The sequence below is a fragment of the Prionailurus bengalensis genome, chromosome D2, assembly GCF_016509475.1.
Source record: "Prionailurus bengalensis isolate Pbe53 chromosome D2, Fcat_Pben_1.1_paternal_pri, whole genome shotgun sequence".
Lineage (NCBI taxonomy): Eukaryota > Metazoa > Chordata > Mammalia > Carnivora > Felidae > Prionailurus > Prionailurus bengalensis.
Window position 1 is genome coordinate 46926940 of NC_057351.1, and position 24387 is coordinate 46951326.

Consider the following 24387-nt stretch of genomic DNA (forward strand, 5'->3'; position numbering starts at 1 on the left):
GAGAGAGAGAGAACACACGCACACGCAGGGCAGGGGCAGAGAGAAAATCCAAGCAGGCTCCACACTGTCAGCGCAGAGCCCAACGCTCAGCTCGATCTCATGCTTCATGAGATCACAACCTAAGCTGAAATCAAGAGTTGGATGCTTAGGGGCGCCTGGGTGGCTCAGTAGGTTGAGCAGCTGACTTCGGTTCAGGTCATTATCTCACGTCTCGTGGGTTCAAGTTCCACATGGGGCTCTGTGCTGACAGCTCAGAGTCTGGAACCTGCTTCAGGTTCTTTGTTTGTCCCTCTCTCAAAAATAAACATTAGAAAAATTAAAAAAAAAAAAAAGAGTTGGATGCTCAACCAACTGAGCCACCCAGGCGCCCCTAAAGATCTGAAAGTCTTAACATCAAGACTATTGAGAAAGTGCAGCCATTTCACCAGACTAATTCTGTATCCAAATAACTATGATGAATATTGGTGTCATGAATTAAAAAATATACATACAAACGTCAAAAGCCTCACTCTACTCACTCTCAAAATAAATGGATGACCTTGCTCAGCATGCATGCAGCTCGCAATGTGAATTACACAAAATGGTGGGAATAGGATAAAGCAATATAGATAAATGCCTTCAAAGTCAAAAGCTCACAGGAAGGGAATGAGAACAGTAACATATAAGAAGACATTTATCCGCCATCGATTATGGAAGAATGCTAAGAGAATACGTGAGGAAATGTAAATGAGAAAGTGGAAATAATATCACACATACTGTCCACTTAAATCAATGTTGTGTTCCGTATTAATTAGCACAGGAGGCCAAATACATGAGTGACAGGCAATCCCATCCAGGTAGCTGCTGGAGGACCTTCAAGTACATCCTCTGATAAATTCTTGCTTTGTTGAGGATGTTAACTCTTCAAGTAACAAAGGGGCTACCTGAGGTTTAACTGTGATCAATAAGGAAGAACTAGCTGATGATCTGAAACTCCTTCAGGGCACTACGAGTACCAACAAATAAGCACTGTTGGTAATTTCCAGAGAAGAACAAACAGCAAATTTAAGAGGCAGCTTATAGCCGAGCCTAATAACGGTCATATAGCCATGAAGTTTAATGTAAGATAGTCTTTTTATACAAAAATTGTAATGACCTTTTTTGTGCTCTAACTTCTAAAGGCAATCTTTTCCTCTCTTTTTTTCTTCCTTAAAAATTATCTCCATGCAACTGACGAAATGAAGTACGCCTTAGTGGCTATAATCAGCTTTGATCTTCTTCTGAGTTTCCGATTATCTACAAATTTAGTTAAGTGCAATGGTATACAGCACTGGATCTCAACCAGGGGCAATCTGGCCATCCTCCCCCCCACCCCAAGTTAATTTGACAATGTCTAGAGACATATCTGGTCATTACAACCGCTGTGAGGAGTGAGATATACTACAAGCATCTGGCAGGTAGAGGCCAGGTGCGCTACTAAACATTCTGCAATGTACAAGACAGTCCTCCATAACAAAATGTGACCTGGTCTCAAATGTCAATAGTGCCAAGTCTAAATAAAAAACCCTGGTAGATCAGTATACCCACTATTGGAACTTAGAAACCAAAATGAGGGGTGGTGCCTGGGTGGCTCAGTCAGTTGAGCATCCAACTCTTGGTTTCAGGTTGGGTCATGATCTCACAGTTTATGAGTTCGAGCTCAGCATCAGGCTCTGTGTTGACAGTGTGGAACCTGCTTGGGATTCCCGCTCTCCTTCTCTCTCTCTCTCTCTCTCTGCTCCTCCCCGACTTGCACAAGTGCACATGCACACCCTCTCCCTCTCTCAAAATAAAGAAATAAACTTTAAAAAAAAAAAGAAATCAAAATAATGTACATACATTTCCCTGTGTATATATTTGGATTCTTGCTACCTACTATGTGAAATTTAGCAAGCAAGCAATTTCACATGAGATATTCCTCAGTATCCAAATTCCTTACCATCAGAACTCAAAAACAAACATCTGCAAAACAAAAGATACTTCTATTTAGTAAATTTATGAATAATACAAAACTGATAAGAATCACAGAAATTACCATACTCACTTAAAAGTACTCCATTTTGCAATTACACAAAGATAACTCCTAAGAATCACAAAAATTATATCCACTTAAAAATACTCTACTTTGCAATTACACAAAGATAATTTTACAGGAAGAAAAAAAAAACACCAGAAGATACTGGTTTCACAAGTTTGGCATAAGGTCATTGAATATTTTACATACAAGAGTATCACATATTTAACTCCACTGATAGATAACAGCTATTTCCTTCAACTCAGCCAGTAAATCTTTGGGGCTGTTAAGCTTCCCACTGCATCACTCTGTGTCAACAGGGTTCAGCTTCCTCCTTCTCCCTCCTAAAATGTACAGGCATCATGTCTCCACAGCACACAGCACCTAGGAAACCACATTAGCCACCACAGAAATTATTGCATTCCAGTACCTTCCGCTTCATAAAGATGAGAAGAGCCAAACATTTATTCAGTTTGGCTAAAGGATGACTAAAGATGGTAGGGAAAAATCATTATTGCCTACAAGTATTTGTACCATTGTGAAGACAAATCGCCCCAGCAGAGTCATCCACACATATTAAAGACAGAAAATACCAGAGTTATAAAACCACATGCATATGCGGCTCAGTCTAAGCGATCCTTCTGTTATATAAAGCAGTAATTCCTCATGGGGCTTGGAGCCAGAACAGACCTCTGACCATCTAACCAGTGCCCGCTGAAACAGTGCAGCACCTAGTGCTGATGGACAAGAAGGACCACATGGCAGACTGGGGGCGGGGGGGTGGGGGGTGGGGGGGGTGGAGGAGTATCACATTCACCTGATGCCTTTCCCATCCTAGATGCTATCAAGAGTCTTAAAGTTGCTCTCAACCTGCCTGTCCTGCAACCTGGCAGGCCAGGCGACCTGTCTGGCCAGCAGGTGTAAAGGGATCTCGGTGTTATGAATAAACTGGGTTTAACACACAGAATAACCACAGGCCAAAACACAGAAGTCTGCACCCGGATGGTCTAGAATCAAATCCTGACTGCTATTTATTAGTTCTTTAACCCTCAGCAAGTAACTTCACTTCTTCAGCACCTAAGTTTCCTCAAGTAGGAGACGGGGAGAACAATGGCATCTACTTCCCTAGATTTAGGGAGGATTAAATGAGGTGTCACATGTAAAGCACTTAGCATGAGCCTAGAATGTAAGTGCTTAACAAATAACTACACTATTACATGTAATCATATCTGCTTACTGAAATCCTCATACAAACACAATCCTCAGAGCTGTTACTATGTTCACGTACAGAGGAGGAAGTGGAGGCAATATATAACCCAATATAATCCATCTGTGATAAGGTAATGCACCACCAGTGTTTATTAACAGAATTCAACAAGTATGTGTGAACAAAAACCATGTTTATTAATCAAATGGATGCTCAGAAATTATGAGTACCATGCTAAACATGAGTAAACACACTTACCCATCAGAAGATACCTGCTGGAATACTTCAATTTAAAAATTCTGTAACAGATTTATAAACAGTAAACTGTCATGAAGTATGGCTGCCTTTTATATGACAGTAACAAAAAATTGATACAGAATGACTTAAATTGGTTGGGGATGGGTCAAGATTAAGATCTGGGCTCCAGTGATTTAAAATCTTAAAAATCAGTTATGGTCCCAAAACGTCTAAATTCTGTGTTTCAATAAGTAAGGCAGATAATGGATTTTAAAAGTGGAAGGGGGCAGTAAATAGTCCAGTATTTACATTTTTGGAAAAGAAATAACTTTTCCATGTTTTTTATCCTCGCATTTAAAAACATTCCGCACATGTAATAGTCACAGCTGCAGCCACATAAAAGCAAGTGGGCCTGGTGTTCCCTGGCAGGGTTTCTAACTCTTTGCGGGACTGCCACAGTCAGTCTGCTAGCGACTCCACTGGCAGCCACTTAGAAAAGAACCCAGTAATAAACATAAACTTACAATTCCAATCAGATGCAGGCAGAGAAAATGCTCCCTGGCTTTGCTACATTCATGCAAGAATGAGAACCTGGCCCAGGCTGTGGGGCCTGGGGCTGATACCACAATAATGATCTGTCAGAAGCAATTCGGACCCAGGGCCAGGCTCCTGGCAACAAGGCACAGCTAACCAGTTGAACTACACCAGGAACAACACTTCCTCCAGTTGCTAGGGCACCTTGTCAACAGAACCCTAAGAATACACCTGAGAGCTAGTTGCCACCATTTAAGGTTATTTATTTTCAAAGAATTTCCCGAACACCAAGAATGTTTAAAATATATAAGTGGAAAAACACAGCTAACTGCCATTATGCCATACCTTGCAGTTTCCTCATATCTGTGCTATCTGCATTCCTGTACTGTCCCCAGGCTCCCCCCAAACACATATATCCCCACCCCACATTGAGACCTCTGCCCAAGCCGTGCCTCCAGAGACGCCTTCTTCGATCAGAGTTAGGTGTCCTGTCCTCCAGGTGCCTTCTCAACCCCATAGCACCTTGGACACACCTGGTGTTTCTACTAGAGTACTCACCAAGTGTTCAGCACCACTTGAAAATCGTATCTAATCTTCCCCATTAGACTGGGAGACACCTGAGGCCACAGACTGTTTTAGTCATACTCCTAGAGACCAGTGTAATGCCCACCTAAACACAAATACTCAGTAAATGCTGAATGAATGAATGAATGAATGAATGAGGTTCAGAATTGGGCTGGAAATAAGGAAGACATCACAGACAGAAGCATGGCCTGAAAATGGTCAAAGTGGGTCATTCAAGAATGAGTTTAAGAATTGTCCTATTTTGGGTGCCTGGGTGGCTCTGTCGGTTAAGCATCTGACTTTGGCTCAGGTCATGATCTCACAATTCATGAGTTCAAGTCCTGCATCAGGTGAGTTCAAGCCCCGCTTTGGGTAAACACGAACTCTGCTTCGGGTGAGCCCTGCTGCTCTCTCTGCCCTTCATGGGATTCTCTTTTCCTCCCTCTCTCTGCCCCTTACTCACTTTGTGCCCTCTTTCTCTCTCTCAGAAAAAAAAAAAAAAAAGTCCTGTTCCTTTTAAATTTTTAAATTTTTTTAATGTTTATTGGGGGGGGGGGGGAAGAGGGAGAGAGAGAGAGAGAAAGAGAGAGACAGAGAGAGAGAAAGAGAGAAAGCAGGGGAGGGGCAGAGAGAGAGGGAGACACAGAATCCGAAGCTGGCAGCACAGAGCCCGATGTGGGGCTTGAACTCACAAACGTGAGGTCATGACCTGAGCCAAAGTCAGACACTTAACTAATGGAGCCACCCAAGCACTCTAGGAAGTGTCCTGTTCTATCTCATTTACAGCCTACCTCCTGCTGCATTCCTGCTCTTTCTACATGTATGATATTAAAGAACTACTCCTAGATACATCCACTGGGTAAACATGAGTAAGGTCCACTACAAAGAATGAGGCATGACAAGGACAAAGTCAGAGAAATTCTTGATTGTATAAGGAGGAAAAAAAAAAAAAGGGGGGGACAAGAAAGGAAAGGAAACTCCTTTATTAATAAAAATTTTGTAAGTTATTTTCAAGTCCTGAATTGTGTTTTGGGTTTTCCAGTGGATTCACTCTGTAACAACACTGGTTTCTGCACACCAGATCTTGGGAAGAATCAGAAGCCCCAAGTTTGCATCCAAGCTTCCCTAGGACCAGGTGGAAAAGGGTGGGCAAAAGATTCAACTTTTTAATGAAAGAATTCATCTTCTGAGAGAGGAAAACAAAAAATTTAACTAGCCCTAAACTACAATGACAATACTAGAAAGGAAATAATGTTTTTGATGGTCCCACCATCTTTTTCTTTAATCTACATATGTAATAATCACAGCTGCAACCAAGTAAAATGAAGTACGTTATTCACTGGGGAGGTTTTCTAACTCCTACAGTTCCTCAGACTTCGGTGGCAGCCCCTAACGGAGAACCCAGTAAAAAACACAGATTTAAGATACCCACTGAGAAGTGAAAACCAGATGTGGGCAGAGAGCTGCATTTCAGGTCTCTAACTGGCAAGGAGAGGTGTGAACTTTAGAAGCATCATTTAACACCACTGCATTTGTCTCCTCTGCCACAAAATGAATCAAATAAAAGTTTCACACAGCACTAAATGGTAACATATGTACTACACCCTTGGGAAACTACTTTTTTTATATACTACATGCATATCAGATGCTATCTTGCAATTAATTATTGGTAGATTACACACAAAAAAGTAAAACTGACAAATTTTTGTTAATTGCAGGTTATATATGAATACAAAATAACTGTTAAAACACCTACTGTAATCTTGGGCAGGCAGGAATTAGGTGTAGCTCCTTAGTCTAGAAGGCCATCACGCTATTCCACCCATACCATCAGCAAAGATTAAGATTATCACAGTCCACTTAGGGAACAATGTCCTGCATATCTAGCACAGCAAGGAGTGTGGAAATCAAGCCTTACAAGGCACAAAAGAATGATCTGGAACACGGACCTTAGAACAGAGAAACCTGTGAGGAAGCAAAGTGTAATCCTCACCTATCCACACTCAGAAGCAAGGAGCAGGCTGTGAAGTTTGAAGAATGCCCCCTGGGCAGAGGTCTAGTGCCCCCTAGTGCATTCAAAGGAGAAATATTTTTTGATTTCTCCCAAAACAACTACTGACAATGTGTTTATATTTGTACAACTTTTTTATCACTAAGTGGACCTTATCATATTAATAAAAAATGTATAAAAGGGAAAAGAAGCCTAATATCAACAAAACTAAGTATATAATAGCTAATGATCTGGCTATGCATACTAATACCAATTGTTAAACTGCCTTTTACTTTAGAAACAGGACACCTTTTCATAGATACCATTATTTATAGGCTCTTCATGATTCTCACAGACCTCTTACCAACTTGATGAAATCTTTGTAGTAAATGTTTTACCTGGTGGGCATGCAAATAAGAGCAGCTAATATTTATTGACTGCCTGACATAAGCCTAATATCTTAGACATATTATCTTTTGTAATCCTCATACCATCTGTGAACAAAGTACTGCTATGACCCTCATTTTACAGATGAAAAGATGTACAGAATCTCATGGTTACTAGGTGAGACTCTGGCACTGGACTCCATGGCCTGTGATTTCTAACCCCTATGTCACATATCACCTCCTTGAGTAACAACGGCTAGCTCTGGACCAGTTGTGTTTTCAAACTACACATACAAACATCCATATTATGTATATATTTTTTAAACTCAGAGTCAGAAAACAAATACTAAGGAATGACAACAACTAATAGTTACTGATGCTCACCGTGTGCCGGGCACTGTTTTAAGCAATTTACCTGTATTAATTTATTTACTCCTTGCAAACCCTGTGAGGCAGATACTATATTTCATCTTTTTCACAGTTAAAGAAAAATAGGGACAGATTAAGTAGCCTGGCCAAGATCACCAACATGAAGATTCAAACTCAGATAATCAACCTCTAGAGTCTACTCCTGTTACATAATCTTGTCTCTCAAACGTATTTTCCAAACTCCCTAAAACCACCTCTTTTCTCATAGTGCAAGCCAAAGAGTCAATAATCGCTTCTTTACTGGCTACACAATGAAAACAACTGTACAAGAGCAAACCAAGTTCTAAAAGTCCAATTCACAGATGTCTCAAAAGATGTCCTTCCCTACCTCAATATTGCACAGTGAGCCAAAACTCCCTCTTCAATGCACAGTTGCCAACTTTTTCAACAGTAAAATCAGCTTAGCAATTCTTTTGACTACAAATAATCTAGACTCAGCAAACACATAAGACATATTTAATAAACAGACAAACCAACGAACTGCCTATACCAACCCCCAAAAAAGGCAAAATATACCTATCAATAGGAATTGTCAAACATTAGTAGCTTCAGACCGTATAGTAAGAAAATGAACATGCCTGCTCCAAAACTCCAAGGAAGTCATATATTGAGCTGCTTGAAATTCACAAGGGACCTACTGCTCTGCCTTCATTTTTACACTGCAAGAGCCACCAAGCCTGGAGCACTTCAGACCTGCACTGTGAGGGAAAAGTCACACACCATATTGTTAAATCATTCTCAATACAGGGTGAAATTTCAATCTCTGGCTCATTCTGCACTTACTGCAATATCTATGAAAGAAATCTACAACAGAAGCACAATGAGTACAATTTGATTTTTAAAAATATATTCAAGGCACCAAGCTGGGTATTTAATATAGTTTGCATTTCTGTAGTGCAATAGGTTTTCTATTTCAGACAGCTAAGAATCCCTTACAGATTAGTCTAATTTGCTAAATTGAGATACTCAGTGTTTTACTTTTCTTATCTGCCTTTTTATGGTCTATCTGGGTGGACTTAATTGGCACATCTGAGCAGATGAAATACCCTCAGTTAGGAGTCCAGATCTCACCGAGTAAATTAAGACTGATGCAGACAATTATGCACTGAAACTGGGAATGAGAGGTGTGTGCAGAGCACGAAGCAGAATTAGTCTTCATTTGTGTCTTAGCTTTGTCATTTCAAAGAAGCCAAGATTCTAAGAAAACTCTTTAAGGGAGTAACGTTTCCTTCTGTCTAAAATATAGAATCCTAGGGGGGGAGAAAAAGAACACAGGTTTATTTCTTGAGACATTAACTCCTAGAAACTGATGGTAGTAAGAACAATCTTCAAATCATTATGTTTAGGTTTCTTGAATAAATCTAGATTAAACTTAAAAATTCAGATCTTAGACATCAAATGATTTGGAGATCAAATGCTTTTTACAAAAAGTAATAAGCTCTACAATGTAATTTGGCCTTTCCTACATGTGACCTTCCTGAAAGTGCTAAATCATCATCCAGTGCAAACAAAGATCCAATTGAAGAATAAATGAGAAAATCCCAGCGCAAAGGGAGCCAGCTCTAGGCAAAACAAGACACAGAGGCTCTGTAGGGATAATAAAATGGAGACAGAGCAGCTAGGAGAGGGTTCTAGGAGGCACAGCCTTCAGCAGCATTTCAGGCATGGAATGGGACCCGCAAACAGTGTGGAACTGGTCCCCATCAAGTGAAGGCAGAAACCTGTTGCTGAGGCAACGCTCCTCCCAGTCCATCACACCAACCAAGCTGATAGATCCCACCTGACCCAATCCTCCTCGGATCCCTTTCTCTTCTCCAGCCTTCTCCATTTACTGCTGTCTTGGACAAATTATATCAGCTTTCTGGGCTCAGGTTCCTATCTCCTAGGGTTTGTGAGGATTAAACCAAAGAACCCATCTGACACAAAGCACTGCCTAAGTAGTAAGCGTTAGGTGATGCTACCTATAGTTGTTCTCATAGAACCTTTCTTCCAACCCCCACATGCCACCCTTGCTCAAGCCATCAAGGCCTCCAAATTTCCAAATCCAAGAGACTTCTCCAACATTTATTATACTTGGCTTGACCCCTCTAAGCACCTGAAAATGCTGACAGCCTTTCTCCTCTAGAACTATGCAAGTATACAGCCAAACCCTCCAAACCAGGATCCAAATCGCCTCTGGCCCCAGTAGCTCCAGTGCTTAAGGGGAAGGACAACAGAGATACTGTTTACCCAGATGATTAAGCCTTGCAGTGTTAGAAGGTAATCTGTAAGATTTACATAATATATGGAGTCATTAGCCTTTTCTAACTCAAAGTTAGTCATACAAAACAAGGTTAAAAAAAATGGGGCAGAAAAGAAAAATCTTTAAGGTTTAAAGATTTAAATAAATATATTTATTTAAATAAATATTTGTATTTATTAAAAGCCAGTTACAGGGGTGCCTGGGTGGCTCAGTTGTTTAAGTGCCCGACTTCAGCTCAGTTCATGATCTCACGGTTCACGAGTTCAAGCCCCGTGTTGGGCTCTGTGTTGACAGCTCAGAGCCTGGGGCCTACTTCGGATTCTGTCTCCCTCTCTCTCTGCCCTTCCCCCACTTGCACTGTCTCTGTCTCTGTCTCTCAAAAATAAAATAAACATTAAAAAAAAAGTTACATCAACAGGCATGACTACAGATGCAGGTTACACAAGACCGTGAGGCAAATTCTATCCCCATCCACACCATACCTGTCAAGTCTTCTAGACTCCCTACAATCACCCCAAGTCCCCATCCAACTGGTTTAAGTTTTTGGTTTGATTTCCATTACAGGAAGGGGGAAGCAGCTAAGTGCTGATTCTTAGTGCCACCCTGTGGTCACATCTAGATATTACACATTCCACCAATTCACAAATGCAAGGAAAATGACATTTACAAAACCCTCTCCTGGCTTCAAATCCCAGCTCTACCTCTTAACAGATCATATTGGCAAGTCGATCAATTTGAACAAGGCATGATCAAGTGTTTGAATAGCCTACTATAACTGTAATAAATGAAAGGTACGTATACATAAGATCAAAGCCTAGAATGAAATGTAGACAAATGTCAATAAAAAAGAGGTGTAAGTAGTTTTTTTTTTCCATCTTAATACTGTCATAATTTCATTATTTAAAAAAACAAGGAATCATCCAAAGTTCAAGGTGGGGGGTGTGGAAAGCCTTCAAACCATTTGCAGGTAGCAGCTCAAATCAGTTTCAGGCTGTGATCTCAGCAGCTTAGCCCAGAGTACCACTAGATGATATATGAGGAGACTCAGGGATCACCTACTGAAAAGTCTGTTACCTTGCTTCACTTACTGAGGTGGAGGTGGAAAGGGGGCGGGGTAGGGAGGAGATTTATTGCAGTGGTAATACCAAGCTGACATTGGGCTAGAGTAGAGAAAAAAGCATCACATTTTCAAACCCCAATGTCTTTAACCAACAATTCTTTCCAACTGCATCAAGGGTTTCCTAAATGGGAACCTAGTAAGGGCCTGTAATACTGAGGAACGCCACCAACCTCGCCTCAGAATTAGTGGGAGCCCCAAGTACGAGCGCAGCACTCAGCTCCTTCCGCCCCTGACCTGCTGCCTCAGACACTGCAAGCTGAGTCCTGAAGATGCTTTCCAGGTGATTCTGAAGCATATGTTCTGATAAGAAGCAGATGATCTATTTTACACAGCACTTAGCTGAATGAACTGACCTCAAAGTTCCTCTCCAAGCCCTTTCCTATATAAACACAACCCACTTGTGCAGGGTACATAAAAGAGGATTTTAAAGTAACATATACACCTCAGCACTTTCGACAATAGCCAAATCATGGAAAAAGCCTAAATGTCCATCAACTGATGAATGGATAAAGAAGATGTGGTTTATGTATACAATGGAATACTACTACTTGGCAATGAGAAAGAATGAAATCTGGCCATTTGCAGCAACGTGGATGGAACTGGAAGGTATTACGCTAAGTGAAATAAGTCAGTCAGAGGACAGATATCATATGTTTTCAATCATATGTGGATCTTGAGAAACTTCACAGAAGTCCATGAGGGAAGGGAAGGGGAAAAAAATAGTTACAAACAGAGAGGGAGGGAGGCAAACCACAAGAGACTCTTAAATACAGAGAACAAACTGAGGGTGGATAGAGGGGTGGGGGAGAGGGGAAAATGGGTGATGGGCATTGAGGAGGGCACCTGTTGGGATGAGCACTGGGTGTTGTATGTAAGCCAGTTTGACAACAAATTATATTTTTTTTAAAGTGACATATAAAAACTGAATCTGCCAAAAGCTACCACCACAGAAAGGAAAAGTATATAAAACCTACTTATACACATTAAGTAATTCCCAAAGTTGACAGTGCATCAGAACGACCTGGAGAAGCTTTTTAAAAATTACGACCTGAAGCCCCATGCTAGATTTCTTGAATCAACACCTCCAATGGCAGGGCACCCAGGTGATTCTGCAAAGTCAGCCTGTAGGCTGGGAACCTCTGCTTCAGTCTATGCTCACTGCCAAGAAAATAAAGCCTGTTACTATTATATACTGTCTGGCACACAGAAATAGAAAGAAGAGCTTCAGGGTATGGGTTTAAGTCAAATTATAAATGCCAGCCCTAGTTGTGTCAACAGGAAACAAAACTTACTTGGAAGGACATCCTCTCACTTAGGATACAACCTGACCTACAACCCAAGTCTGACCCAAGCAGTGCTCACTGCAGCTGGAGAAGGAAGCCAGAGTTGGTGACATTTTTTGTCTGTGCTATCTCTCAGGTTGGCATATAACTGGCATGAATGCTGCTGCTTCCCTCTGAGGCCCCCGTGTCCATGGTAAACATCACTAACGGACTATAGCACTCTTTCCTAGAGAATCCAAACAGGGCCTCAGTCTCCCCCCCTGAACAGACTGCCACTGCCTAAAATGGGAGCTGTCTGGTAAGGTGAGGGCTTGTGCCCTACCTTCCTACAGTGACTGCTTAGAAACCAGACATCTCTGCAGACCACAGCCACCACACCACTATCCAAGGCAATCCAAATGAGAAATAATGTGTCTCCAAAGCAAAGCAAGCATGTATTTTCCTTTTCAATAACCTGCACCCTAGGGTCTTTTTCAACATATCTGAACTACTCAACAGACCAGGCCTTGCGCTGGGATGAATCTCCTTCACAAAGTCTTCCCCAAATACCTGTCTGAATTCATTATTCCCTTCACACTGCTTAGGGCCCATCTGTGCCCATGTCCCCTAAAAGACAAATTCCTCTCCGGAAACCCTAGCACCAGTCCTAGAGCGTACACACACATTCATGCAGTGAGAGCAAAGATGACACAATGAGAGCTGCCTCGTATCTCATCTGGAAATCAATCAGAAACACCGAGGTAACGAGGGCTGCTGATCTTTGATCACCTCAAGGGGAAAGGTGCACATATGAAATGTCTGGTCTTCTAGGCCACCCTTGACCCATTCCGGCTGTACAGACTGGGTAAGTAACACCTAAGTGTTCACCAGAGACACCTATCACTCAAACACTGCATGTGTGTCAATCCTATTAAGTCTTTATTTGGCTCCTGGAGCTCCCAGGCCCTAGCTTTCTACAACAGCGATGTATTTTAAGAAAAGCTAAACCTCACAACTAAGAGCAACAGCCTAATAGAAACTCTGCTGCTACAAAATTAAAATGAAAAAATAACGATGTTTTCTAGGGTCTGCATACCAATGACATGAGTAGGAACCGACGGAATATTTACTTCAAAGAATGGCTCATCCTTCCTGGTATATCCAGAAGTATGAAAATCAGGGAACACCACTGAGGAGGCAGCCTCAAAATGCAACTTAGTGCAGAGACAGAAGCAGGATACAAATGTGAGACAGACACATGAGCAGTTTTAAAAATGGTAACACTTCCAAGACTGATCTGAGGTCTTGGGGCGAAGTCAGAGAAAAGAAGGATCCTAACAGTTATTAGCCTGTTCCAGAAAAGGTTACGTTGTAGAAAAGTCTTGATAGGAAACTGGCACTTAGCAACACCTAAACACAAAGTTACCAGGTTGGGACTGAACTAGAGCTAAGGGAAGACCTCAGACAGATGCTCCCTCCACCTCAGAGAAGAAAGGGGATGAGATGTCTAGGAGTGACCCACTTTCACTTCTAAGTTTAAATGACCATTATAATTAACAGGGTTATAACCAGGACAAGTTCAAAAAGGGCACCTAGCTTAGGTACACATTTCTAAACTCTAACCATTAAGAAAAACTCATTTTCTGTGTTGCAAACTCTATGGGGCTTTACTCTGATTATCCATCCTCAAACCACTGCTAAGATACAGAAGCCTAAAGTCTTTTTTTTTTTTCACTCAAGGGAATACCATTACAATTTCAATCTGTCTACAAAGATCAGCAACAAGAAGTAACAAAATATAAAAAGCAACTGGCAGTTCTAAAATGTTCTTAATAACGCTTCTCAGTCCAAAGCATTTTCTTTTAACATCCCCCAATCCAAAGAGTATCAAAGGAGACGCAAAACAAACATTTCAATGTGGTATCTGCAGTTTAACAGCCGTAATAACTGTGGCCATAAAATTTTAAGAGCTATAGTATTTTGGTGGCAATTAGAGTTATTGATATTTCTGAAATTCATCTGAGATTTTACTGTAACTTTAGCAAAAAACTGGCTTTGGTATGACTTTGGAAATAATTGTTCTACAATCTTAACATTATTAAGAAAAACGCATTGCAATGAATTTAAACTAAACCCATATTTAAAATTCAATCAAAATAAACTGCTTCTCATCAAGATACTAATACATTTAAAAATTAATTTAATATTGAATGGGAAGAAAATATTGCTTCATTTACAATCAATATGTTGAGATTAACACTTTTATTAATTCTCTACAGTAGTTAGAAAGAGACTGACACCACTCAGCATTCAAGAGCATCCAGTGATATCCTTCAAATACCTCTACAGATATTAAATGTGCAAAGTAAAGTTAAAGTTGCAATGAGAAGTAACAAATGTAAGCCACTCCTCAAGGATGCTACTTAAGGTCTACCACAGTAAGTGTAACAGCTCTAAGAACTGGATTTAGGTCACAGGTCCTCAAACTGTGTGAAAAAAACTATGCCACCTCTGCTTTTAAAAGGTTAGGCAGGGGCACGTGTGTGGCTCAGTTTAAGCATCCTTCTCTTGGTTTTGGCTCAGGATATGATCTCATGGTTCAGGAGTTCGAGCCCCAAGTCCTGGCTCTGTGCTGATGGCATGGGGCCTGCTTGGGATCCTCCCCTCTCTTTCCCTCTCACCCTCTCTGCCTCTCTCTCCCTGCCCCTGCACACTCTCTCAAAATAAATAAAAACAAACTTTAAAATAAATAAATGGGGCGCCTGGGTTGCTCAGTCGGTTGAGCGTCCGACTTTGGTTCAGGTCATGATCTCGCTGTCCACGAGTTCAAGCCCCACATCAGGCTCTGTGCTGACAGCTCGGAGCCTGGAGCCTGGAGCCTGCTACAGATTCTCTGCCCCTCCCCCACTCATGCTGTCTCTCTCTGTCAAAGATAAACATTACAAAAAATTTTTTAATATAAATAGATAGATAGATAGATAGATAGATAGATAGATAGATAGATAAAAGGGTTAGGGAGTGTATGAGACAATCTGGATGTGGGTCATCAGTTCTAAGTAACAGAAGAAAAAATATCAGGACAATCTGCATTCATAAAGGCCCGTGGAAAGCTACAAGAAACAATAAACTAGACCTCCCTGCATAGAAAAGAAGAAAAAAACTGTGGAAGACTGGGAAAAAGCCATCCCAGGAGCAAACACTTAAGAAGTAATCTGCTGGGGCGCCTGGGTGGCTCAGTTGGTTGAGCGTCCAACTTCTGGTCAGGTCATGATCTCACAGCTCAAGCCCCGCATCGGGCTCTGTGCTGACAGCTCAGAGCCTGGATCCTGCTTTAGATTCTGTGTCTTCCTCTCTCTCTGCCCCTCCCCATTCTGGATCTGTCTTTCTCTCTCAAAAATAAACATTAAAAAAATTTTTTTAATAAATAAATAAATAAATGAATAAATAAGGGGATCTTTTTATCTTATTTACCTGTTTTATCTTTCAAACAGATCCCCTTTCCCTTGGACCTTGTTCGTGCTTAGTAAGCTCATGTGGGAGACCTGAGGCATGGCAGGGTCGTGCTCAGTGGGACACACTGGTATCTGCAGCATACAGACCATTTTCCGGGGCTCAGAAAAAATATATGGCAGCTGACTTCCTGAATGAACACATTCACCTTCCCTTTTATCTTATTTGCATCTTATACTGAGAGAGCCATGGAAAAAAGCCAAAGTCAATCTCCAGCATAAAAATGACCATGAAAAGGAAGGGTATGCAATGAGCATGAAATACACTTCTGGCAGCATGACGGGTTTATAATTCTGTAGGTGACTACTTTCTCAAGACAAGGAAGGAGGGATTTAAGAAAACAAGCTTATTCTTTCATACACCAAAGCTTAAATTTCAGCTTCTTTTTGGGACAAAGTCCTCCACAATCATTTCCCTGCTTCAAAAGAAAACAAAAACCACCACTATACAAGCCAGTCTTCTCCTGACCCTTGTTACAGGTGACCTCTCCGAGTGTAAAGGCATACATCTCACACTTTAGTCCTCTGCATGCATCTTGCCCTGGCCCTCCCCCAAGCTTTTCTTCTGAGACTCGTCCCAAATCTGAACGAAGATACAGAAATTAGAAGCATTCCGTATCAGCTCCTCTGGGGACTTGGGGGTTCTGCTGGTTTAGGAGGCTAAGGATGCAGGAAGTCCAACCTTTGGATAAACGGGGGTCTAATACATTAACCTGAATCTAGAATCCTTATTTAATAAACCTGCTGCCTAAGACAAAGCAAGCAGTACAATCTCTTTACAATCTCTGCAGACTGACCTTAGCCGCTGCTTATAATAATCTTCATCTCCATCATCTCGGCATCTCACTACTTTCCGACCTCCTCCTCCACAGGTGGCTTCTGCTTCTTCCCCAGAACTTGGAAAAAAGTCATCCCCCATCTCCTGCACCGTGACTTTTTTCTGCCGCTTCCGGTGCTTGAGCACAGGTTTCAGCACGGAGTCAGGGCCTTCTCCAGTCAGCTCAGCCCCCTCTGCCTCCTCCTGCTCCTCCTCCGTGGGGAAGTATTCAGACTCTTCGCTCTCAGAGGTGCCCTCTGCCTTCGGCCTCACGTCAGACTCCAAAGGCTTCTTTCCTTTCGGCAAGCCCACTTTCCCTTGGAAATGAAGAGCCCTTTTCTGCAGCTTCTTGATGTGCTTTCTCAAGCGCTTATCTGCTTTCGAGAGAACTTTGCTTCGCTCACTTGGTTTGTTTTCACTGAGTGTTGCGCTCAGCTCAGAGGTGCCCGAGGCCACAGTTTTCCTAGCTGCTCTTTTATTACAAGCTTGCTTCTTCCTTTCAAAAGACAATTTTGCTTGATCTGCCAAATACTTTTCAAAGCCTGATGCTTCATCGAGCATTAGTTTTCTAGGCTTTTTCTCCTGTTTCTGAGGGATCTGGGTTCCAAAAGGTGTCATCTGGCCAGTGCGGATGAGCTCTTCCCAAGCAGCCTCCTGGACAGGCATGAGCATGCTGCCGAGACAGGATGGCCCCGGTTCTGAAAGAGGGACGACAATGCACTGGGCACTAGTGTGAACCTTTCCAAGAGTACGACACAAGGACTCACTTATTCAATAAACAGCACCTACAAACAACTCACATTTAAAAAACATACCGTGGATGTACTAAAGCATATTGTACATAAAAGAACACAATAAAATTTATTATAGCATTCATCATACCACGTTCAATACACTCCTATTCAAAAAGGTGTTGTATGGAAACCAATCTGACAATAAATTTCATATTTTAAAAAAAAAGGTGGTTTCTCAATAACTTTTTCTAAAATAATGCATTATAAATACACTCTCTGTGTATCTAAAGACAGAGCTACTCATATACAACATACACATTTCTCTGTGTTTCCTCATCAATTAAAGAGTAGCCCCCAAGGAAGCAATCTCCCAAGTTTCCATGTCACTTCAAATACCAACATTCACATGGACTTAAATTCAAGAGATAGTAAAACAGAAAACGTAAAGAATCAGCATGCACCTACATAGGTAAAACATAAACATTCACTCTGCACTGCCCAATATAATAGTCACCATGTGGCTTTTTAAGTTGAAAATTCAGTTCCTCAGATGCACTTGCCGTATTTCAAGTGCTCAATGAGCCATATGTGGCTAATGGCTACCATAATGGACAACACAGACGGCATTTCCAGCATTGCAAACAGGTCTACTGGATAGCACTGTGTTAAATGTGCAAAGTTAACTAACAGAAAAGAGAAACTAAAATTGGAAGTTCTGCCGAGCAATATAAAGTCACCCAGATATCATCCCTCTTTCGTTAGTTGAACTTAATCTCTGGCAAAATTATTTCACCCACAGCCAAAATACAAACGTAAGTAAGGCTGAACAGGAAGAATCCATATTCTAAAAATCTACATTTCTTGTAACCAGTGTTTCACTAAACTTGCAGTAAAGAACAATACACATCAGAAAGGGCACAAATACTAAATGTACAGCTTAGTGAATTTTCAGAAAAAAAACATACCCATACACCGACATCCAGATCAAGAAACAGAAATCACTACTACCCCCAGATGCACCACCCTTCATGGCACCCTCCAGTCTCCACCCCCCCTAAAATAATAACTGACCATACCATTAACGCTACAAACAAGCTGTACCTAGCTTTGAACTTTATGTAAATGGAAATGTTTGTACTCTTACGTCTGGCTTTTTTGCTACAAACATGCTTGTGAGAGTCATTCTTATTGCTGAATATCGTTGCAGTTTGTTAATTCTCATGGCTGTTAGTATTACATTATACAAGTATACTATAATTTTTCCATTCCACTGTTAATGGACATTTGGGTGGTTTCCAGGTTTTAGCTACTATGAATTATGTTGCTATGAATATTCCAGTACACCTCCTTCAGAAATACATTTATACATAATTCTTTGGGTATGTTAAGCTCTAGCAGACACTGCCAAATGGTTTTCCAAAGTGGTCCTATTAATTTTAAGTTCTACCAACAGTGTTTGAGAGTTTCAATTCTTACCATTTTAGCTATTCTGGTAGTTGTGTAATGGTACCACTTTGTGGTTGTAATTTGTGTCTCCCTACTAACTGATGAACTAGGGCACCTCTTCATAGGTTTACTGACCTTCTGAATAGCTTCTTTTGAAGACAATGTTCAAGTCTTTAGCCCTTTCCTAAGAGTTCTTTAATACACTCTGGATTTGTGTCCTTCAATTATACATGTATTGCAAATATCTTCTCCCACTCTGCAGCTTGTCTTTTCCCTCTCTTAATGCTATCTTTTGATGCACAGTTTAGTTGTGATATAGGTCACTTATCAAATCTTTTTCTTTACAAAAAGCATTTTTGTGTCTCGTTAAGTCTTTGCCCCAAAATCATGAAAATACTTTCCTACGCTATACTCTAAAAGCTTTGTGTTACCACTCACATTTATATTTTTATAATCCTTTTAGAATTTATCTTTCTACATAGAGTAGCAGGCCAAGACTCATTTTACCTTCATGTGAACCACTTACCGAAAAGACGACACTTCCCCATAGCACTGTACTGCCACATGCATCATAAACCAACTAATCACACATGGGTGGGTTTGTCTGCTGGACCCTATATTCTGTCCCACTGATCTATTTGTCTTTCCTTGTGCAAATACCCACTGTCTTACTTACTGCACCTTAATCACGAGCCTTGATATTCTGTTCCTCTTCAAGACACACTCTTCTCAGGATGCCTGTGTAGCTTAGTCGGTTGAGCATCTGACTCCTGATTTCAGCTCAGGTCATGATCTCTCAGTTCCTAAGATAGAGCCCCCACATTGGGCTCTGTGCTGACGGTGCAGAGCCTACATGGGATTCTTTCTTCCCTCTCTCTCTGTCTCTCCCAGGTTCATGCGCTCTCTCCAAATAAATAAATAACCTTTAAAAAAAGAACGGGGGGAAGGGTGCCTGGGTGGCTCAGTTGGTTGAGTGTCCGACTTCAGCTCAGGTCATGATTTCGTGGTTCAGTTCATGAGTTCGAGCCCCACATCAAGCTCTGTGCTGACAGCTCAGAGCCTGGAGCCTGTTTCAGATTCTGTGTCTCCCTCTCTCTCTCTGCCCCTTCCCCGCTCATGCTCTGTCTCTCAAAAATAAACATCAAAAAAAAAAATTTTTTTTTAATCGACTTTTCTTGGCCCAATACATTTTTATATCAATTTTAGAATTAGCTTATTAATGCCCCCACCCTCACCCTATACTTCCCACCCACACCCTCTCTCTAAAACAAAAACAAAACAAACAAAAAAACCACTATGGAAATGGTCAGAGGGCCAAAAGGAAAACCAGTAGAGACTGGGATCCTGGAAGGCACAGAAGTATCAGCTGCTACAGACAGGCCAGGTGGAACAAGAATGAAAAGGGGCTTTTGGAATTGGGGAAGTCTATTAATCCTGGGCAGTTTTACCAAAGAAGCAAGAGAAGGTACAATGCAGTGGCAGGTTTTAGGCAGCCGGACAGGAACAACGAGAACACGGAACCTCAGCAGGAGAAAGCCTTGGTTACAAGCCCAACAAATTCAGAGACTGAACTTTTAAAAGTCCATGTCTCTAATTTTTTTTTCAATGTTTATTTATTTGTTGAGAGAGAGAGCACGTGCACACTAGCACAAGAGGGGCAGAGAGGGAAAGAGAGAATCCCAAGCAGGCTCCACAATGTCAACTCAGAGCCCAACACAGGGCTTGATCTCATGAACCATGAGATCACGACTTAGGCTGAAACCAAGAGTCGGGACACTTAACCAACTGAGCCACCCAGGTGTCCCGGTCTCGTATTTTTTTCTACTGCCCTAACTCTTCATAAAAATTCCCCTGTCTTATTGAATAAGTTTCTGGAGCTGGTAGAAGACATTTGCTTGGAAAGCTTAAATGCTAAGAAGCTTCAATCTATATTTCAAGTATTAAATGACTGAGCCACTACCAACAATTTCTAAACACACACCCACACATACACACAGACCACAAAGATATTTCATTTCAGAGCTTACACATTTTCCCAAAAGGTTTTCCAAAAGACATTCATCCTACGCAGTAATTAAAACAAAATTACAGCCATAGTATAACCTGAATGAAGATGCCTTTTCATTAACGAGAAGTGATGCTTGGAAAGCCTGCCAAACATGTCCCAAAAAGATATGTAAAAGCAATTCTATGAATGTTGACTGATGATGTTGGGCTTAAAAATGTAATTTGATCAAGATGTTAGCTGTCTCTACAAAATTAACTACACAAGAAGGCTAAGCTCCCTAATTTATTAAACATAATAAATTATGTGCACCAGCAGCCTCTAGTAGATGCAGTTAAACATTTACTTTCATTCTTTAAAAACCCCACATGACTTAAAACAGATTTGGTTCTGCAGAAATAGAGAATAAAATTTTCCTAATTCTGTTTCAACACTAAGGCAAAGAAACACATTTTTGGGGAACCCTGGCCATGACTGAGGAGATACCCTCCACCAACTTCAGGCATCAGGCACCAATTCAAGAACAAGGAGACACTGTTCCTCACCTGTATCCTCTTCCTCCAGACCAGCATGATCTATTTCAACTTGTACCTCTGCTCCTCCAAGGATGGCCTGGAGACGTTTTTGTTTTGCCGTGATCTTCTTTAACTGTTGTTCCTTAAATGGTAAATATTGAATACAGAAAACAGAAATGATTTATTGCTAAATACCAAAGATAAATGTAAAAACCTTAATCAAGAGGAAAATAAAACAGAAATTCCATATGTTACTATTATTAGATAGAACCTCATTTGAGCTACTGCCACTTTTCTAGCAGGAAGCAGGCCTCCAAGCATTTCCATCAGGCAGGCATCCCTGTCTGTACCCCCTCTCTTGGCTGGGCAGCACAGCTGTCTATGTTCACATGCACTGGCTCTCCACTGACTTGGGAGGTGGAGCTGCTCTACTCGGTTTTCCCCCATTACACACAGGGCAAATTATTAAGCTTTTGTTTCTGACCTTACCAACCAACGGACTATGAGGTCAATAATATTCTCTAGAATAAGAAACATAAACACAAACGTTCAAACACTTGAAACAGTCAGCCCCCTTTGATAATCTACCATATTTATGATTGTCCTTTATAGTATTCTACCCAATCACAAGATTTTAAAAGGAATATAGGGACGCCTGGGTGGCTCAGTCAGTTGAGCCACTTTTGATTTTGGCCTGAGTCATGATCTTGCGGTTCATGGGATCAAGCCCCATGTCAGTCTCTGCACGGACAGCTCAGAGACTGCTTGGGATTCTCTCTCTCTGCCCCTCCCCCGCTCATGCATGTACTCTCTCTCTCTCAAAATAAACATTTAAAAAAAAAAAAAGGAATACACATTTTGATATACCCTTTTACCCTCCCACCCATGACACCTCTTTGTCTTTTCTCCCTCTACACCACCAGAGCTCAGCTATGCAGCCATTCTTAGGGCCTCTCCAATTAATTAGGCCTAAGGTACCTGGTTCTTCTCAAGGTCAATGTTTAAACACCAAATATGAGTATAGGACAAGGAGAAACACTGGATATAAATGCCACGTTATACTAAACTGCATTTCATTTTCTTCTAGTCTTTCCCTCATTTAATCTCATTTAAACAGATTTTAGGTTAAATCTCATTTAAAAATGAGAAAATCTCATTTCTCAGGGTACCTGGCTTGCCCAGTCAATTGAGTGTCCAACTCTTGATTTTGGCTCAGGTCATGATCCCAGAGTCATGGGACAGAGCCTTGCGTTGGGCTCCATGTGAGCGTGGAACCTGCTTAAGATTCTCCCTCTCTCTCTCTCCCTCTGCCCATCTCCCCAGCTCTCTCTCTCTAAACACACACACACACACACACACACACACGCACACGCACAAAAGATAGCCATTCTCAAAAAACAAAACAAAACAAACAGCCTGTCTCTCTGAATAGTCTAACCATCAAAGGACTACTTTAGAAAGATAGGAATATACAATTGAGTTACACTAGTACCTAAAATGGCCCAACATTTGGTCCTTGCTGCTCCTTGAAACCTCAGCTCACCAGAAGCCCAAGATTAGAGGTCTCTGCACATTAATTTGCATATTCCAACAAGAGGCCAACGTCCCCAAAGCGGTGACCCTGGCTACCTGAAACCACTGTGAGCTCTGACCTTTGGGCTGCTATTCTGGTGAGAGAAGATGGGGTGGTGAAGATAATGGACTGGTGAGCAGAAAGCAGGAGGAACCGAGTCTATATGCGTCCACTAGTGGAGCTTAAATAAGATATGTAAGAACTTTACTCACTGCAGTGGGTCAACTGCAAGCACAAAAATATCTGCTAGTCATTTTGGATGACATTTTGGATCAAATGATCAACACTAGTCATTCCTATCTACTCCAATATATTTTCATAAAACACAAGTAAATACTAAAAGCTGTTTCAAACCTCATAAAAACAATGTCATAATCTCAGATCTTCCCTTGCCTGAAGTTGTACAACCCTCAATGCAGACCCATCAGTGTGGCTGGGTGATGACTGCAATACCTAATGCTGGCCTCTCAGAACAGTGAGCATGAGTGTGAGAGAGGTATGGCTATACCAACAGGAAACACAGCATACACAATCAGTACAAGCAGGAGCTAAGCAGAAGAAAAAAAGGAAATTCACACCACATAAGGAGACTGGATGAGAGGCCAGCATGCCAAACAGGAGCCTAAGCTGGGTAAAAGAAAGTGGCAAAGCAAGGAAGACCATAATCCTAAACATGAGTAAGGCAGCACGCAACACCAAGAAGGGAACACTTTCTCAAACATGTGTGAATGTGTTTTTAAAAACATTTTTTTAATGTTTATTTATTTATTTTGAGAGAGAAAAAAAAAGAGAGATCATGCAGGAGGGGCAGAGAGAGAATCCCAAGCAAGCTCCAAGCTCTCAGTGCAGAGCCCAACACGGGGCTCAATCCCGCAAGCCATGAGATCATGACCTGAGCCCAAATCAAGAGTCGGACACTTAATCAGCTTAAGCCATCCAGGTACCCCTAAAAAATATTCTTTGACAGGAGATATTAAAGGGAAACAGCTGAAAAATTAAACATACAAAAGGAATTCAAAATTTTTTATTATAGACACATGCTTCACATATTTTAACTACTTTTCGAATACTTCCTAAATATTAAATGAACAGAAATGATTACTTTTTCAAAAATGCAATACTTAAATGTGTTATTTGGATTCACCTTATTATACTTCTGTCGTTTTACAGAATCTAGTTTCCTGTTGACATCTCTGTTGGTGGCAGCTTGAGGGCTAAGTTGTTCAATAATTTTATTGATTTGCCTTAGGGATGTCCTACATGACCTGAAAAATAAGATACAGTGTCTATTTTCCACTCTGGTAACATTTTTTTTTAATAGTGTAAGATGACAGAAATGCTAAAACAATGTCCTTTTACTTATTAACTAAAAGATAAAAGAAACTAAACCAGAATCCATATTCTTTTTGGCCACATATTGAATTTGAAGGGCTGTTAGAAGGTAAGATAACTGCTAAGCGTTTTCTTTGATCTGGCTGATTTAAACCAGCACATTCCCATCTGTAAGCTGTTTCATTCATTCTACAAGCATTTTAAGGGTCTACTCTATTCAAGAGACTGTGCTAAAACAGTGTGCAGTAAGTTACCCTTTTAGACGAAAAAATGTGTATACATGGTCTGGTTTTTTTTTTTTAATTTTATTTTTTTTAGAACACTTTTAGGTTCACAGCAAAACTGAAAGGAAGGTACAGAGACTCCCATATACTTCTTGCCCCAAACACACACACCCTCTCCCATTATCAACAAGCCATACATGGGTTTTTAAAGTCCCATTATGGAAGTCAC

General features: G+C 41.0%; 1 protein-coding gene across 1 annotated transcript in view; it reads right to left on the minus strand.

The window, feature by feature from the left end:
• The window catches only part of ERCC6 (ERCC excision repair 6, chromatin remodeling factor), a 79425-nt gene that overhangs the window by 47912 nt on the left and 7126 nt on the right, over positions 1-24387 (minus strand). Inside the window, exons 3-5 of the mRNA XM_043596836.1 lie at positions 23747-23867; positions 21060-21171; positions 16310-17027 (exon numbers count right to left, since the gene is read on the minus strand). Of these exons, the coding sequence (XP_043452771.1) occupies positions 16310-17027; positions 21060-21171; positions 23747-23867 (951 nt within the window). The remainder of the gene's footprint in view (positions 1-16309; positions 17028-21059; positions 21172-23746; positions 23868-24387) is intronic.